Raw genomic sequence first — 19,173 nt, 5'->3', positions numbered from 1 at the left:
TATGCTACATTTGTCATTGTCCCAAGAAACAGTTATAAACTGTTTTTGAAATACTAATAATGTATGAGCAATATTTAAAAGCTCTATAAATTAACATTTGTGTTATGCTAGTGGATTATGTCATCCTTTATGCAAGGCAAAAACCCCAAATCACTTTCTACACCACAGTAAGTAGTGCATGTGAATTGTTGGGACGGGGTCTCTATTTGTTCTTGCTCAGCGTCCTCTGTTTCTGTGCATGCTCCACTACCTTGTCTTCCACGTAGAGGCCCTTACGCCTGCGCACAGCATTCATGTACTTGAGGGCCCGGTTGGCCGAGTCCGCTTTCTCCCCAAAGTGCAGGTACTCCTCCTCGGTGGTGGGAACCCAATAGGGATCGCCGCCGATCACCTCCCAGTGGCTGAACACCAGCTGTGGGCTGGCCAATCCACTGGTCCTCTTGCGGATCTCGTCTGCAAATCCAAAGCTTTCGGCTACGGGGAGGACAGCCTTGATGAGGAACGTGTCCGTCCCTTCCTTCATCTCCTCGAGGTGAACGTGACCCTCTCTCTTCCCCAGAACGCCGTACACGCGGCCCAGCACCTCGGCGGCGGCCACGATCTCACAGGTGTACATGGCAGCCATGAGTCTCTGGGGCTTGGCCTGGAAGGCACGGTGACACGCCTCCTTCATAGCGGCAATCAGCTGGCCAGACATAGGCCCGAAGCAGTCCACGGTCCAGGGCTCCGTCCTGCATTCAGCCTGATTCTCCACTGCCGTCGCCGTGCCCTCCGCTGCCTGAGGAGACAGCTCACCTGCTCCCCGTGCTTCTCCTTCGGCCTTTGGCTCAGCCTCGGCCTCACTGCCTGCTGAGGCCTCATGGGACGTGTAGTCCTCCTCCATAGACTGCTGGTGCTGAGGATGGCATGAGGACTTCATGTCCCACCTTTCCACTGAGAAGCAGACACCCATTAGGGGCTCCTCGCACATGGGGCCCGACCGAGTGGCCAGCTGGAAGCCGCTGACGATGCTGTTGTCAAAGTCTTTGAGAGAGGTGGCTTGGCTGCCGAGGTCCCCTCCTCTCTCATCTCCGTCCAGACACTGCCAGACAGATGGCCTCTGGTAGCCCTCGACACTGTTCAGCAGCATGTTAGGTCCACACCCGCGTGGTCCAAAGGCCCATATGTGCTCCACTGCATTCTTCCACTTCCATCCTTGCAACAGGCTCTGTAGCTGGGCTTTGAGTGTTGTGATGGCCTCGAGGGTCCTGGGGCTCACATCCAGGGTCCTCCCCTCCCTAAGGGACAGATTAATGTGCTCCAGGGTCCGTACCAATTCTGAACTGCCTTCCAACAGACGGGTCACCTCCTCGGGCAGGGGGATGGCGCGGACCCCCACTGTGGCCAGTCTGTTGGGGGTAGTGAGGGTCACAAGACCACTGCGGTTCAGATTGAGGGTGTCAAGCAAATGGCCTTGCGAAGCCTCCACTTTCACCTGGTGAATTACAGCCACCTTCTTCTGTTTGCCCAGATCCTCATTGACCATATCCACCTTCGGAGGACGCACCACTGTCTCTCTGAAGGGAATGATGGGTTCTGATGCACTGATCTGAATCTTAGCGAACCTCTCTCTGAGGTCATCCAAGCAGCGTTGCAGGTGGACCTCTCCAGCAGTGACCAGGATGTATTCCCCTGTCTCCTGGATGAGCACCTCAACACACGGGTCAGCCTGGTTCAGCAGACGCATGCCCCGCACTAGCTTAGGCATCTCACTTGAGTGTTTGGGTTCGAGGGCGACGCGTATGATGGGGCTGCCAAAGTTGAGAGGCGTGAAGGGGGGACAGGCAGGGGAGGTGGAGAGGGTAGCTGACTTCAACACACACTCCTCTAGGCCTCCAATACCCAAGATGTTTCCTGAAGGCACCTCCTCTAGTTCCTCCAGCTCCCTGCCCATCATCAGGTAAAGGCTCTCCAGGGTGCAGCAGGAGAGGTGAGGCACGGCGGGCAGAGCCTCTGAAGCACCACGGCCCCTTGGCAGCATGGTCAGACCCTGGGAAGGATCATATTTGGGACCCAGGACAAACACTTTCTGTCCCCTCTTCACCACTCCGCTGTAGACTCTGGCAAAGGCCACAAACGTCTCCTTCCCCTCATCCTCATCCCCTGGCTTTGCCTGCTCTTCCACTGTCAGATTCTCCATCTGAGCTGAGACACACACTCTACTTTCTGACTGGGCGTGTCCTCCTCCTTGGCTATCTCTTTGCTGATTGGCTGTCATCCTGTCAGCATGCCTCTGTCTGGCCAGCTCGCTGCGCTGGGCGATCTCCTCCTGGGACAGTGGCCTCTTTTTGTTCTGAGGCAAAGCCTTGGCATCCACGGCAAACATCTTGGACACAAAGATGATGACGGGTGAGTCATCCTCGCTGGAACACTGGAGGAAGGCTGTCTTGAGTGCCTGCGTCTGGTCGGGGAGCGAGTCGAATCGTCGCGCTCCGACACTCATCAGCTTCTCCACCCTTTCCTCTGCTATGTCCAGAGGACTGGGCAGCTTCTCACAAACCATCGAGAGTACAGCCTGTGAGACAGGCAGCCACTGCCTGCAGATGGCACCGAGGAGGACTTTGGGGTTGGAGTGTTGAGAGTCACGGACCTTCACCGACACTCCTAGTGATGTCACAACCTTTTCCACCTTCTCCTTGTCTCTCCTGATGACAACAGCATCATATAGACTCCAAATGTTATCCAGAACTAGCTGCACAAACAGCGGTTTCTGCCCTTTGGCCCGGGCTCCCTTCATGATCTTCTTGGCTTTAGCATTGAGGTAGAAATCTCCCCACAAGGTTTTGAGGAGAACTTCCTCTTTAATGCCCATCCTCTGGCTGTAGATGCGGGCAAAGTGCTGGATGCTGAATCCCCATCCGTCTATGGCACTGCTGAACACCACGTTGCCCTGGTCAGGAGAAAAGTACAGGTGGGAATCATCTGTCTCCTCCAGCCCTGTGCTCCAGTCATACACCAGCGCTGCTCCTGAATGCTTCGCTGCTGCTGGACCTCCTTCACTCTCCTCCTCCTTCTCTGCTCGCTCCTCCATCACCTTGGATCTGAACAGCAACCCCGTCTCTGCGTTCACCTTTTCCAGAATCTTCTGTAGGTGTGCGTACGCTTCCTGGGAAGTAAGCTTCAGCTCCAGAATCAGTCTGTCAATCTTATTGATGACCAGAACGGGTCTGATGTTCTCCAGCCAGGCCTGACGCAGCACCGCCCGGGTCTGGGGACAGACACCCTCCGCGGCGTCGACGACGACAATGGCTCCGTCACACAGCCGGACGGCCGTGGACACCTCGGAAGAAAAGTCGACGTGACCCGGAGAGTCGATCAAATTTAACAGGTACTCTTTCTCCCCGAGTGCATAGTGTAGAGAGATGGCACTAGACTTCATAGTGATTCCACGAATCTCTTCATCCTTCCTGCTGTCCAGGTACCGCAGCTGTCCAGCCAGGTGACTTGGTATGATGCCGTTGCTTGCCACTAAGCAGTCAGCCAGAGTAGTTTTGCCATGGTCAACATGTGCCAGAATGCAGAGATTTCTTATGTTGCCGGGGTGTTTCTGCAGTGTAATGATCTTGTCTAAGCTTGTGTGCCTCATATGCTAATTAGGCGGGAAAAAATAAATCTGGAGAACGTTCGTTGAATCTTAGAGTATCCCTGAGATTACTGTGCCTTTCATATCATTGGCTACAGTGCTAATGTGATCCCGGTGATGTCACTATCGTCGGTCTGATCCATATACGCAGTTAGCTCCATATATGGAATTCCAGGAGGTCTTATGTACCCAAATATGGAGTCCATGACGTGGCCTGACTCACCTGAGTGGTGACCATAACGACTATTTTGTAACTATTAGGCAACTATGGCAACCTATCAAGCTGTATGACGTGAAAGCCTTCCTTACACGTGGATCAATCTTTTCGCCAAAACGGCATTGCTGTATAGCAATGTTTGCACTTTGTCATTGAGATGACCATCACGATGAGGTCACAATGACTGGCCTCCCAAAGCAACAGTGATGGAATATCAATGAATACCTGATAGTAACAAACCTTGATGCTGTGAAAACCTTTTCAACAGCTGCCCCGAGGTGTTCTTATGTCGGTTGGAACGGTGGTTGTCCAGAACCGCCGAGCCGACCACTATGCCCGTGTATGGGCATATGGAGATCCCTGATGTCATCAATTATGACATCATAGGACCGACGTCATAGTACTCAAATTATTCTAAGTACTTTGGTGGTGGGTACTGCACTGCATACTCTGCCAACGGCTATATATAACGAGTACTCTGTCAATAGTAAGTACAACAGGTATTGCATGACCAAGTGGAGCATCTTTCCACTAAACCATTTACAAATTCAAATTATTTTGCTTGTGATCACAATTTTCTGAAATTGATCATCCAAGACAAAGTCAACTTTAGTGTAACATGGTGTTGTGGTCAACTTTTAAAAACATGATCATTTCCGAAGACACAGTTAGTGCAAACAGACTTTACCTCTTGATGACAGTTGTATGTGAAGTGATGAATTTAATCCTATTAATTCATATTGTCTTCGTAATAAATTCTGAATAAATCGGTTTTTGGTTGTGAGCATCTGACTTAATTAAAGTTTTTTCCTCCTCCATTTGGTAACAAACAAGTGTAACAACTCTATCATAAAGTTAAAAAAAACTCTGAATACCATAAACTTTTTCATGTCTGAACAGCAGAAAACCACCTGGAAATGTATTTTTGGTAAATCCGATTTGAACCACATCCTTGTTCAGGCTTCATCAAACCATCTAAATCTGATTTGGGCTGCTGAACAAGAGTTTGACACTGTGAGTTGTGTGACCAGCACTGTCTCCAGCATCTACCCTACCCACCTGCTGCAAGTCAATAGTATACAGTATTATACATACATACATACATACATACATACAATACAATACAATATAATACAAATACAAATACAAATACAAATACAAATACAATACAAAACATATTGTATATATTAATGTAATATTATTTTTTATCAATTACATTTATAATTGATAAATTAAAGTAATTCATAATATGATTAAAATTAAAAAGATTTTAAAAAACTTTAATGAATAATGTATAACTTAATTAATTTAAATGTATATTTAACTATTGGTTAGTTTATAGTTCGTGTGAGTTTGTAGATCTGCTATTTTCAACGCGCGTCACCGTCATAAGATTTGCATGTATTTTTTCTATGTCCCATTTATGCACTGCCGTAGGCCTACTTCGGTGTCGCGCGGCCGAAGACAAAAATTAGCCGATCTACAATCTTCGGGCTTCGGCTACTTTCGGCTACAATCGGGGGCTTTTTTAAAGAAGACGTTCTACCACCAGTGTTGCCATGTCCGCTTATTATACGTTTTGAAGTCGCTTGTAAATATTGGTATTTGTGGTTTGCGTTTTTTTAAAGCTCGTTTCTAAAGTGTAGTTCTTTATTTGGGCTTGTTTCTAAAGTGTAGTTGTTTATTTGGGCTTGTTTCTAAAGTGTAGTTGCTTATTTGGGCTTGTTTCTAAAGTGTAGTTGTTTATTTGGGCTTGTTTCTAAAGTGTAGTTGTTTATTTGGGCTTGTTTCTAAAGTGTAGTTGCTTATTTGGGCTTGTTTCTAAAGTGTAGTTGTTTATTTGGGCTTGTTTCTAAAGTGTAGTTGCTTATTTGGGCTTGTTTCTAAAGTGTAGTTGTGTATGTGGGCTTGTTTCTAAAGTGTAGTTGTTTATTTGGGCTTGTTTCTAAAGTGTAGTTGCTTATTTGGGCTTGTTTCTAAAGTGTAGTTGTTTATTTGGGCTTGTTTCTAAAGTGTAGTTGCTTATTTGGGCTTGTTTCTAAAGTGTAGTTGCTTATTTGGTCTTGTTTTGATTGATTGATTGAATACTTTATTAGCAGTTTGCCACAAATACAATACAAGGTCTGCTATTGGATTTTAAACCCAAGAAAGCTTGTGGCTCGTTTCCATTGGGGTCCTTTGTACTCAATTCATCGAAACATTTAATGACCGACAAATATACAATACTATGCAAAACATCACAGTACAGTTACAGTAAACAGTTTGGGGGGGGGGGGCTAGGCTTTGACTTTTACAGCCACCTTGAATTGCAGCCACCTGTAAGTCCTCATTTGTAGTTATTTAATTGGGCTTGTTTCCTAATGTTGTTTAAACCAATGGATCAAGGACCCCCAAATCAATGTATTTGTCTGCAGACCGAACCTTCTGAAAATATTTTGTGCCAGAGAGCCCCCCCCCCCACACAAGATTTTGTGAATGATTGAAAATGATTTGAAAATATTCCAAAATGTTCCCTTTTAAAAATAATAATAATAATTGAAAATAGCAGATCTACAAGCTCACAAGGCGTCGCATCATGACACGTTGGAACTTGTGAGCTTGTAGATCTGCTATTTTCAATTATCCAATGTATAGCCTATTCAGTATAGGGTTAGAGTGCTCATGTGGCATAGTGGCTTCTTTTGGGCTTGTTTTCATAGACCTGGTTGCTTGTTTCTCTCGCGCAACCTGGCAACGCTGCAGTCTACCACCCGGAAGCGCGTCGTCATCCCAAAGCCTATACCGCTCGTGCAAGGACGCGCTATGATTGGCCAGTAGCCACTTTGAGTGGCAGTTGGGGCAAACGCTCGCTCCAAAACATGATTTAGGATTCTGTCCCCGACCCCATCGGTACATAATACATATATCACACGGCGCTGAGTCGGCTGAAGCGAACTTCGCAACGTTCGGTTCGGCGGTGCCTCTCGTGGCTCAAGGTTCCTTGACACGGCGTGCCTCCGTTGCGGTCCAAAACTATACTTTTTCGGCAAAAGAAAGAAAATGGAAAAAAGAGTGCTGCAGGATTCGATCCAAGGAAATTGTGATAAGCAGTTTAATTATTAGCGAAGCACGCCATATTAGAATGTGTTGAATGCATACAATAATAATACATAGGTTGAATGTTATGCTGAGAGGCAGTTCCGCGTACGTCACAGAAGCGGGGCGTGGTCATACAGCACAAGCCGTATAGGTTTTGGAACGACGCCCCGGAAGCATGGCAGTCAGTGCAGGCATTTCCGGTGACGTCAGCGTGCGGGGACTCCATTAGGGCTGCAGCTGTTCTGGAGGAAACAACAACAACCTGGTAGTCTGGCCGCTTCTCTCTCAACGGACCCCCCGAACCTACGTCTCTTATCCGGGGAGCTCTGACCCTCCGCCTCGGCCTCCTCTCCTCTCTCCCCCCCCCGCCCGGAGCTCAGCCTCCGCCGGGCCTCCGAACCACGGCCGCTCTCGGCGAGGAAACTCTGGCCTCCGCCGCCTCCACCTCCTCCTCCTCCTCCTCCTCCTCCGACTCGGACACCGGCGGAGCGTCGCCGCCCCCGCGGAAGAAGCACCGAGCCTCGGCGGCGGAGGGAGTAGGAGAGCCCGGGGCTTCGACGACGGTCGCGACGCCGGGCCCGACGGATTCCGGCGGAGTTGCTGCCGCTGTTGTTCTGGGACCCGCTGCTGCCGCCGCCGCCGCTGTCGCTGCCACCTCTTCTCCCCCACCACCTCCTCCTTCGTCGTCTTCTTTACATTCTCCTCCGGCCTCCACCTCCTCCTCCATCCACTTCAGCCGGAGCGTCGTGAACAGAGACATGCAGTCGAACGGGGCAGCGGCGGCAGCGGCAGCGGCGGCGGTGGCAGCAGCAGCGGCGGCGGCGGCAGGAGCAGCGGTAGCGGCGGGGCAGCAGGACCAGCAGGACCCGGCGGCCGCGGTGGAGCCCTCCTGCCCGAGCGGCAGCGCACAGAACGGGGAGTCTTCGTCGTCCTCCTCCTCGTCGTCGTCCTCCACGGCCGGTGCCGGTGCTGGTGGTGGTGGTGGGACTCACTCCTCAAACGGACTCCTCATGACCAGCAGCACAAACAACGGGAATATCGTCGGTACCACCAGCAGCAACGGAGCTGTTGCTTCTTCCTCCTCCTCTTCGACGACAACAGCCACCACCACCACCACCGGCGGAGCTGGAGCTCCTCTGCCGGGCTCCTCGTCCTCCTCCACGGGCCCGGAGGAGGAGGCGGCGGGCTCCTCCTCGCTGAAGAAGAAGAAGCGTCTCTCCCAGTCCGAGGAGGACGTGATCAGGTTGATAGGACAACATCTCCACGGACTGGGCCTCAAGTAAGTGGATCAGATGGTGGTGGTGGTGGTGGGAGAAGCTCCACAGAAACAAACCTAAAGTGTTGTTTATGTCGGTGGTTTTCAAACTTTTTCATGTCAAGGAACCCCCAAATTTACACTTATTAGCCCGCGGACCCCCATTTGAAAAAATATGCCTCAGGACCCCCCATAAGAGAAGATTTTTAGGCTCTCGCAGTGATTCTCAGCCATTTTAATTTCAAGGACCCCCAGGTTTGACATGCATTAAGCTACGGACCCCCATTTAATAACATTTCTATCTCTGGGACTCTAATTTATATTGTAAAATCAATGTTAATTTAACTCTGAGAGTGTACAAATGGAACCAAATGGACCCGTCAGGGTCCATTCGGTTCCATCTGTACACTCTCAGAGTTACAGAACCATAAGGGTCCATTTGGTTCTTATAGCCATCATTTAGCTGGGGACCCCCTGTAACTCGCTCAAGGACCCCTGGGGGTCCCCGGACCCCACTTTGAGAACCAATGGTTTATGTATGTGTTTTCTGTCAAAGCATTTCCATTTTTTCGCCGTCGTTGAGACGGGAAGAAAAAAAAAAACTTCACCCCAAAAACACTCGTAAACACACTAAAGTGTATCCCTGTTTAGGACGTGTTTTTCTTTTATTTATTAATTCGTGTTGGGCCAGTGTGTGTGTGTGTGTGTGTGTGTGTGTGCGTTTTGACAGACAGACACAAACATGATGGGGGGATGGGGTGTTACATACAGTCCTCTGTGTAGAAAAGCTCTGCTAGTTGTGAGATGAAGAAGAAGGGCTCCATCTTGCACAATAACACAGTTAGCAGCACACTGATCGCTTGCTGCTAATCTACCCCTTTAATCTATCTACCGAGGGGGTGCAAAACACAACCAAATACCACCACTAACTCTGAGTTACACATTCTTAACGTTTAAACACCGAGGGGTTTGAAGTGTTTTGTGTTCAAACAACAACAACAACAACCAAACCAGCCCCCTTTCGTTAAGAGAACCAGACAGCAGTCACTAGTCCACCATTTGAGTGGTTGTTATTATTATTATTCAACCACGACAGACTCACACACACACAGGACGTTATTGATATGAACAACAGCTGGACCTTGTGTGTGTGTGTGTGTGTGTTTAAATAATGGATGTTTAATACCGAATTATATGGATGCATCATGTTGAGATCTAGAGAAAGATGCCATGTACACAATCCATCATGACATGTTATACATGCATACAAAGCATTATAAATCAAGCCTGTCATTGTCACACAAGAAGCATATAAGTGTAATATAAGCGTATATAAGCTATTAATATGATATAAGCGTCGATTTTTTATTTTTTTGTCCTGGTGGTCACCCTTGTTTTTTCTTTAATTACCATTATCACGATTGATGATGATGATGCCCCGTTTTCTTCTGCTAGACAACGTTAAATGGACATAAATAATTAGGCCACATTATTAGAACGATAAGCATGGCTATTATGACAGCTGTCATGGATGTTTTGGCATTCTAAGTGCACTCCTTCTGAAGCTTTGAGCTGTCACCTACTAGAACGCCTTTATTCTTATATACATGTGTATATTCGTGTATCCATCATATGACACCATTTCATACAGCAGCAAGAGGCTTTTATCTCACCACCAACTTGGCAACTTGTGTGTTTTCTGACATTTAAAATGTTAGAAAAGACACAAGTTGCCAAGTTGGCGGCGAGATAAAAGCCTCCTGTTTGAGGACACAAATGTTGTGTCCTCTGTTGTCAAGTGTGTGTGTGTGTGTGTGTGTCAGCAGTGTCAGTCGCACACAATGTCACATATAAACTACTGTATGATATTATTTAGCCCTCTATAACTCGACATTGGTGGTGGACACGGTTCAGAGAAAACAAGTTTCCCCTGTTGGGGATGTGATACAGTTTCATCGTGACTAATGCACATCTAAACCAGCTGTTATAGATTAGAAACGTTGGGGTTTGAATCTAATTATAGCTTAGCGCCTGCTTGAACGCATCGACGCTCTGCATGAAATATATTTCTAGCATTGCACTTTTAAAAGCTGCCACTGTTGCTCTCCTTAATGGACTGATAATGCACTGGTCAATAGCCGTTCCTCCACTTCTCTCTCTCTCTCTCTTCTGTCCGGCTTTTGTCTAAAGGCAGCTGCCATTACACAGTACTGTAGAGAGAGAAAAGCCTAGGTTGCTGTGTTTACATAGGGAGAGGATACATGGCATTGTGTGGTGTGTGTGTGTGTGTGGAACAGAATAGAAGAGACGCCCCTACGTCTCACATGTGGAAATGCAAGTGAAGGTAGCTGACAGGATAATGCTGAAAAACACTGCTGCGCCACTCAATTGATACCTGAGGATGATGTCATTATGCTGAGGTGTCAGCAGCACCCCCCCACCCCCCCACACACCACCCCCCCTTCCTCAGATCAGATCTTAGCCGTGTGTTTATTTTATTTATTTTTTTGGGGGGGGGTGTAGAGGGGGAGTCAAAATGATGATAACTGCAATGGCGTGTCTGTGTCACTGGTCTGTCACTGTTGGGGAAAGGCCTTGAAGACACGTCTGTTCTCTCAGCTGTCTTTCCCCCCCACACAATGTCATTAATATAGAAGTGTCTTTTTTTATTGTTGTTTATGAACTTCAATCTGGCAGACCCAGTCTCCTCTGTTTGGACATGGCAGCATTACTTCTGTTTGGACATGGCAGCATTACTTGACCAAATGCCATAGATTGATCGCTACGGAATCATAAGATGGGTATATACTATATAAGCTAGGGCTGGGCAATGTATTGATATTATATTGATATTGTGATTTGAGACTAGACATCGATTCGTTTGGGATTTGGGATAATCATAAAAATATCTTTTCCTCATGCCCTGTTTTATACTTAAAACCATTTTCACAAGCTCACCACACCCGTGTTAATTTAGTTGACTAAGACTAAGAGACTAAGATTTTGGCATTTAGTCGACTAAGACTAAACCATTTCAGATGACTAAAATAGGACTGAAACCAAATGGTGTGTTATTCAAAAGTAAAAAATAAACACGGCACCACACGTCGCGATGCAATACTTTGTGAGCTTGTAGATTTGCTGTTTCTCTATTACAAAAAGAGAAATCACTTGTATCGAGGTATTTGGTCAAACATATTGTGATGCTGTATTTTGTCCATAGTGCCCAGCTCTAGTATAAGCCCATCAACAACATGGTCAAATCCAGTGGTGTGTTCTACCGTATTACGCTGTATACGCCGTATACAGTCCAGATTCTTTTGGGGAAAAGCGTATACAGTCTAATAACCATTTCATCCATTGAAAACGAGATAGCGTATATACCCACGACCACACGCATGTCGTGCAGGGAATAATTATCGTATACCCTCCGAAAAAAACCTAGAACACACCACTGGCCAAATCATACATTATTGTCATATTAATGTAAAAGCCTTGATTGGTACACAGTGAAGAGCCCTGAGTGTTATTATGTATCCATTTTGTAACTCTTGAGAGTGAACAAAATGTAACCAACCAAACAGGTCAATTTGGTTACGTTTGCACACTGTCTGAGTCAAATGAACTCCACACCAAAAGAATAGGTTTACTGTTTTGCGATTTGATTGGCCGACACCAGTGGGTGCTTCCTTTATAACCGTGATGATGTCATCATGTGTTATTTGTTGAGCTCTGTGGTCATGGTTAAACTCTTAAGTAATCTTTTCCCTTCTTGCCCTCCGCCTTTATCTGTGTCATCCTTCTGTCTCTCTCTATACCGCTCTATCTTTCCCCCTCCTGTCTTCTCTCTCTCTGTGTCTCTCTCTGTCTGTCTTTTCCTCTCTCTCTGTCTCTCTCTCTCTGTCTCTCTCTCCGTCTCCCTCTCTCTCTCTGCAGTCAGACAGTGGACCTGCTGATGCAGGAGTCGGGCTGCAGACTGGAACACCCCTCCGCCACCAAGTTCCGCAACCATGTCATGGAGGGGGAGTGGGACAAGGTCTGTCTCCTTAAGGTTACCATGGTTACACCAAGCTTGCTTTATATATAGACTAGACCAGTGGTTCTCAAACTTTTACATTTCATGGACCCCCCAGGTTTGTTATGCCATAGACCCCCATAACTCAGAGAGTCGACTAATAAGGGTCCATTTGGTTCCATTCGTACACTCTCTTGAGTTACAGACCCATAAGGGTCCATTTGGTTCTTCAGTCCTAACTATCAATAATTTAGCTGGGGACCCCCTGGAACCCCCTCATGGGCCCCTGGGGGTCCCTGCCTGGACCCCACTTTGAGAACCAGTGGACCGGCTGCGATGGGAGCGGATACCGTTTTCCTGGTTCTTCAGATATCAAGAGTAATAATTGGCTCTTTTATTTCGACCACGAGAACTAAAGCGAACCGTCACCGTATGTAAAGTATTTCCCGGGTTCTGGGTTCTTTGTTTCCGTAACGCTACGACGCGGTTTCACATCATGTTCTCACAACTTCTCAGAACCTCAATATGGTACTATTAACCCCTTAGTTCAACTCAGAAGAACATTAGCCTGGTATCCAGCCTGTTCGCTACGTTCGGCGGACTTTTTTTTCTCTCTTCGCTTCTCAGTCTGGAAAGCCTCCCATTGGGAGGTTTTGCAGAACTACACTGGAACTACATATGTTCGTTGCTGATTGGATGTTGTTCAAACGAATGACGAATCACAACGATCACACAGTTTTTTTGGTCCCGCCCCGCACCACAGACCAATCAGAAGCCCCAGGTTTGATTCGAACCTTTTGGCATGTCCCGCCTGCCTTGGAGATAGGAGGCTTTCCAGACTGAGAAGCGAAGAGAGAAAATAAAGTCCGCCGAACGTAGCGAAGCAGGCTTGATCACAGGCTAGAAGAACATAGACTTTCCAAATGTTTTGAAAACGGCAGATCTACAATCTCACACACGCGTTGTGATTTCTGTCCCTGGAAAGTTGGCACGCTATAATGGAAGCCGTTGTTCTCGTTAATTAACCCGTTATATCCGGGAACGCATCTGTGTCATTTTAAGATTTATTTGGCTATTTTTGAAAAATCTTGAAAAACGTGTGCACATCTTTGAATTTATATATTTTTTTAAAGCGAACATTTGTAACTCAAATCTTCGCTTCTGGGGGATATTAGCCCGCGGACCCCCATTTGAAAAGATTCCCCCATGGACCCCCTATAAGAGACGATGTTTGACGCGAGCCTCGTGATGCAGCAAATTTATCAGGTCATTTTTAACCCATTAAAACCGGGAAAGCATCTGTGTCGTTTTAGCGTGGGCTATTCAAAAATAGCAGATGTACAAGCTCACAGTTTGTACTTCTGCTTAGGGCTATAGCAGTGGTCAGTGATGACCATTTTTAATTACATTCAAGGACCCCCCCCCCCCCCCCAGTTTGATATACCATGGTATACCATTTTGATCGCTGGGAATCTACACTGTGGTATCATCAGTGTTAATTTAACTCTTGAGTGTACAAATGGACCTAAACGGGTCCATTTGTACACTCTGAGTTACGGGCCCATAAGGGTCCAATTGGTTCCTAACTATCAATCATTTGGCTGGGGACCCCCTGGAACCCCCCCCCAAGGATCCCTGGGGGTCCCCCCGAAAAGTGTCATTCTGCTGAGCTGCTGGACTACTAACCTGGCGTCACCAGACTTTCCACCTCGGAGGAAAGCCTGGTATTAGTTCTAAAACTAGCCACGTGATCCAGGTTTAGAAAAACTGAATAAAAGAATCGTGGTTCCGGTTGGCGTTGCATTTTCTGTTCCCCACATAATGCTAATCAATTAGTTCAGTCTCGCTGGTCGTGCTACGAGTTAGAATAAAAGATGGACATACCAAAAACATTATTATACCAAAAGAAACAAAACGATTATACCAAACTTAACACATTTTAAACTAGGGGAATCATTTTAGAGATGCACTGCGCCGATGGTTCCGGCCGCCTGATGACGTAATGATGACGTAAAGTTATTTCCAGTCCGACCGGATCAGAAACCCCGAAAGTGGTATAGATCCCAGGGTACTGGACTACAGTAGGGGAACTGGCACTGAGAACGCTGGCTGGAACAAGCGTGAATGTCAGCCCATGTCACATGGGGCTGACCTGGATGGCACGTCCATCTTTCACGGCTGTCCTCAACTGGGGATCCTCAGAGTCTTTGTGTGATAGGAAAATTATCATTGTTTTTCTTTTTACATTAACCAGTTGAACCCTAGCATCCCTAATCTGAGGAGAACTTTAGCCAAAAAAAAGCAGATCTACCAGCTCACAACGCCTCGCAACGTGAGGCTGTTTTTGGCAACGAGGTTTGGCGGAGAGGGAAAAAAAGAGCAGACTGAGTAGCAGAGAGTGTATTGAGAGTTTAAGTGGTTAAATGTCTAGAAAACACACGTTAACATGAATCCAACATACACACTGATGACAGTGCTGTCAAAACCAGTCTATGAAGCGATCTGTGAAATCTATGAAAGTTTAATCTGCAACACAAGGTTACAATATGTAGTGGGGCGGCGGGGGGTCCCTACTTCATCTCTCTCTCTCAGCTAAGGGGGTCCTTGGTCCTTCAGTTCCCCCCCTGTCCGTCTCTCCACTGGTCGGATCTAAATAAAGCAACCAAAAAAAACGGCGTTAAAAATACCCCATATCATATGGTGGTGTACAAACATGGTTTCACTAGTGGTCTCTCTCCCCCCCCCCCCGTTATACAACAGGTGGAGGCGATCTACAAATGTATTGGTCACATGTGCGTTCGATATGAATCCATTAAGACCAGGGAATACATCTGTGTCATTATTAGATTTCTTTGGCTATTCAAAAAATAGCAGATCTACAAGGTCATTGCCGCGCTACGAGCTTGTAGCTCTGCTATTTTTGAACAGTTGTGAAAATGTGTGCAAATCTTTGAATATTTTTTTTTAAAGCGAACATTTGTAACTCAAATATTTGCTTCTGGGGGGATTCTACAAATGTCTTCTAAATCCTACAATAGGTTTGTTTATGTTGCTATAATATCTGTGGTTTCTCAAAGTTTTTCATGTCAAGGACCACCCAAAATGATATGTATTATTTGCCCATCTCAAAATATTTTGTTCCAGGGACCCCCCTGAAGCAAAGATTTGAGTTACAAATGCTCGCTTTAACTCTTTGCCAGACTGCCAGAAATAAAACATAATTTGCGATTTTTTTCCTGTTTTTCTTACCTTTTCAACTAGTCACAGAATATTTATCTCCAGTATGACCGATCCCCCGATCGTTGCTAAACACACACGGTTTCTCTGTGCTTCCGCTAAAAAAAAAAAAATGGAGAGGAAATCCAGGGAGGCAAAATAGCAGATCTACAAGCTATGAGCTTGTATATCTGCTATTTTTGAACAGCCAAAGAAAATCTTAAAATGACACCGTTGCTTTCCCCGTCTAAATGGATTAATAACAACATCGATATATGCATCTGGCAACTTTTTTTGACAGCGGTACCTATAGGTTCTACGTATGTATGTACACTCCCTTCCTCTTACTGTTGAAATTATATTACATTTTTTGTAGGTATAGCCACAGAAATACTTCATTCATATCAAACTAGACAGACACGGTAGTGTTTGACAAGACACAAACATGGCGGGGATGATCCCCACCATGTTTGTTTGTTTATAGCCTGTAAGCTCTGCTAGTTGTAAGATGAAGAAGGAGAAGGGCTCCATCTTGCACAACGACGACATCCTGAACGCCGCACAGCAAAAACCCTCAGCGTTAACTCATTGGCCGCCATTATCGCATTAACGCAATCTAATAAATAGCGCGCTTGGCCGCCAGGATCGCGTTAATGCGATCTATGGTCTTTATTGATCTTTATGCTCTGATCACGCTATTCTGTTATGAATCAGGCTAAGTTTCAGGTTCCACTTACTTCAACCACCACTGCATCCGGTTCCATGACTTGGGTTCCGTTTTCGGTTTTACATTTTTCCCCCCAGTCATTTTCGACCATAATAGGGAAACAAACGGGTTTTCACACGCTATGAAAAACGATCGGAGACCTCCCCTCCTATAATCTATGGTCTGGGTGACGAACAGTCATCCCCGTTGTGTATCACAAAGTAATTTTCGCCGATAACAGAATCTGAGACATTTCACTTCCGGTTCATGTGTTTCACTGTGTGAGTGGGTCTGGGAGGGGGCGAGTGTGATCGAGAGGCGATCAAGCTTGGTATGTGCTGCTCTCTAGTGGTGGAACGATCAAAACGATTCAAGTGTCAAGCTAGACTTTCTATATGTGAATTAAATAACAAAATAACGAAACAAAAAAACACGAAAATCGCTGGCAAGGGCTGCTATGAACGAGGTTTTAACTCTGGCAGTCAATGAGTTAATCTAACTCAGTGGTTCTCAAACTTTTTCATGTCAAGGACCCCCAAAATGATATGTATTTGGCCGCGGACCCCCATCTAAAAATATGTTGTTCCAGGGACCCCCCAAAAGCAAAGATTTGAGTTACAAATGTTCGCTTTAAAAATATATATTCAAAGATTTGCACACATTTTCAAGATTTTTCAAAAATAGCAGATCTACAAGCTCATAGCGCGGCACTCGGTGCCGCGCTATGAGCTTGTAGATCTGCTATTTTTGAATAGCCAAAGTATAAAGGGTCATAATTATTCTGATGCTATATTTACATCATTTAGCTGGGTACCCCCTGGAACCCCCTCAAGTACCCCTGGGGGTCCCCGGACCCCACTTTGAGAACCAATGATCTAACTGACGGGTTACAAATGGATAGTACATAAATACATTAACACCAAAGATTTGACTGTGTTATATACCTCTCTGGCTGGCATTGGAAGTAAGAACCATGTAGAAATGTTATTCCTACAGAGAGGGATAGTAAAATAATGTTCAAGGTCATACTTTGTTTTTAATTTGAAATGGAGCAGGCGCAGTCCTTATCGCGTGCCCTTTGCATTATTCAGTTATCATGTTTGCCCTGTGCCTACAAGAGTTCCTCCCCGAAGCACTGGAAATAATTATCAAAGGGCTAGGAAGGCCTCATTACAGTCAATAAAGTAGGAAACTTGAAAACATGGGGCTTTTATAGTAATATGTTTCTAGGAGTTGTTTGTGTAATTGGCTTATAAAACGAGCGACTGCCGGCTGGAAGACATTGTTCCGGGACCGTCCATAAAAAATGCCTCTCGTTTCGAGCTCGTAAAAGTGGACGCGTATTAAAAAATGACCTCGTAAATCTGCTGTATCACAGGCGTGCGTCAAAAGGATTTAGATTTTCTTTTAGATATGAATGGTAAATGGTATATAGCGCTTTTATTCAAAGCGCTTTACATAGATTGTGCATTACATTAACCCATTCACACACACATTCACACACCGATGGAGGAGGAAACCATGCAAGGCAGTGAAGGCACCAACCTGCTCATCGGGAGCAATTAGGGGTTCAGCGTCTCGCTCAAGGACACTTCCACACTAACTCTGGGGGAGCCCGGGATCGAACCTCACGGTTCCCATCCGGCCACTCTACCCCTGAGCCCGATATGTATTTGGCCGCGGACCCCATCTTTGCACAAACTTTCACGATTTTTCAAAAATAGCAGATCTACAAATGAGCTTGTAGATCTGCTATTTATGAATAGCAAAGAAATCTGAAGAATGACCGTTCCCGGTCTTAAAGGGTTAACGTATGTAGGCCAAGGCTCATCTCCGGCGAGAACACGTTAACCGAACGCTCAACGCCTCATATTGCTCATCATGTGTTGTGTGTGATTTTTGACTCCTTTATTTCCCCCCCCCCCCTCCCCCCCCCCAAACCCAGTGTGTGCATGCATACATGGAAAGTGCTGAGCTAACCAGTTGTATCTCTGTCTCTCTCTCTCTCTGCCCCCCCCCCTCTCGCCCCCTCCTCTTTGTTTTTTGTTTCCAGGCTGAGAATGATCTCAACGAGCTGAGAGCACTGATGCATTCTCCCAACGCTATTGTGGTAAGCCCCCCAAACCTGACCCCTTGACCTCTGAGCCCAGTGACACAGCACAGCAAATGAGGAGACACCAGGGAAGGTTCTAGAATGGTACCCAGCTGTATAGGTTCTAGTTTGAGGACTAGAGGGAGAGAGGGGTATATCGACCATCAGTGGTGTAAAGTAACTAAGTACATTTACTCAACTACTGTACTTAAAGGTAGGGTAAGTGATATTTTTTGGTTAGAACAAAAAGTATTTTGTTAAAAGGTTAAAATACTATATTCTGATAGTAATCATTGCTATAGAGTGGTTTTTCAGTAACAGATGTCTCCCCGTCTCTCCAGCTCTTTAATAAACAGAAAATACATTTTCCGGTAGGTGTCAAAATCTCAGCCAATCAGGAGAAAGTACCCATTTTTAAGCTTAATTTGTATAGTGTTCCAGTTCCAATTTTGCCTGCTCATTTCTTAGTGTCATCACTTCCAATTTCACTTGTTTAATCTATATCCTGATTGAGTTCTCTATCCTGGTTGGATAAAATTGGAAATGAAACTGCATTTTCTGTTTTATAAAGAGCTGGAGAGACAAGGAGACTCCTTTTACTGAACAAACACTCTATAGCAATGAATACTATCAGAATATAGAGCTATTTAACCAAAGCAAATCACTTACCCTACCTTTAAGTACAAGTTTGAGGTACTTTTACTTTACTGGAGTATTTCCGATTTTCTGTACTTTTACTTGTACTCCACAACATCTGATCTCAGAGGCAAATATTGCACTTTTACTCCAGTACAATTATTTGAAAACTTTAGTTACTTTGCAGATATAAATTATTACATTATAAAACATACATTAACCACTTTAGCCTTATTTTATACCCAGGCTATTTGAAAATAGCCGATATACAAGCTCACAACGTGTCGCGATGCGACGCGTTGTGAGCTTGTAGATCGGCTATTTTCCAACATTTTA

General features: G+C 45.8%; 2 protein-coding genes across 3 annotated transcripts in view; one reads left to right on the top strand and one right to left on the bottom strand.

Moving 5' to 3' along the window:
* Positions 1-202: 202 nt before the first annotated feature.
* Positions 203-3,625, bottom strand: LOC308103699 (elongation factor-like GTPase 1; the record flags this gene model as incomplete). Its single annotated transcript, XM_080453822.1, has 1 exon — positions 203-3,625. The coding sequence occupies one exon, from the start codon at positions 3,623-3,625 to the stop codon at positions 203-205; it is 3,423 nt and encodes a 1,140-aa protein (XP_080309948.1).
* Positions 3,626-7,533: 3,908 nt separating this feature from the next.
* The window catches only part of LOC308103703 (WD repeat-containing protein 26-like), a 47,364-nt gene continuing 35,724 nt past the window's right edge, over positions 7,534-19,173 (top strand). For both annotated transcript variants that reach the window (XM_080453829.1, XM_080453828.1), the window contains exons 1-3: positions 7,534-8,196; positions 12,109-12,208; positions 18,163-18,219. In XM_080453829.1, coding sequence (XP_080309955.1) covers positions 7,676-8,196; positions 12,109-12,208; positions 18,163-18,219 — 678 coding nt within the window. In that variant the 5' untranslated portion in view covers positions 7,534-7,675. The remainder of the gene's footprint in view (positions 8,197-12,108; positions 12,209-18,162; positions 18,220-19,173) is intronic.

The sequence above is a fragment of the Gymnoscopelus braueri genome (genome assembly GCF_963280865.1).
Source record: "Gymnoscopelus braueri genome assembly, chromosome: 16".
Taxonomy (NCBI): domain Eukaryota; kingdom Metazoa; phylum Chordata; class Actinopteri; order Myctophiformes; family Myctophidae; genus Gymnoscopelus; species Gymnoscopelus braueri.
The sequence above is the reverse complement of the archived record's forward strand: the minus strand, read 5'-3'. Positions and strand labels throughout refer to the sequence as shown.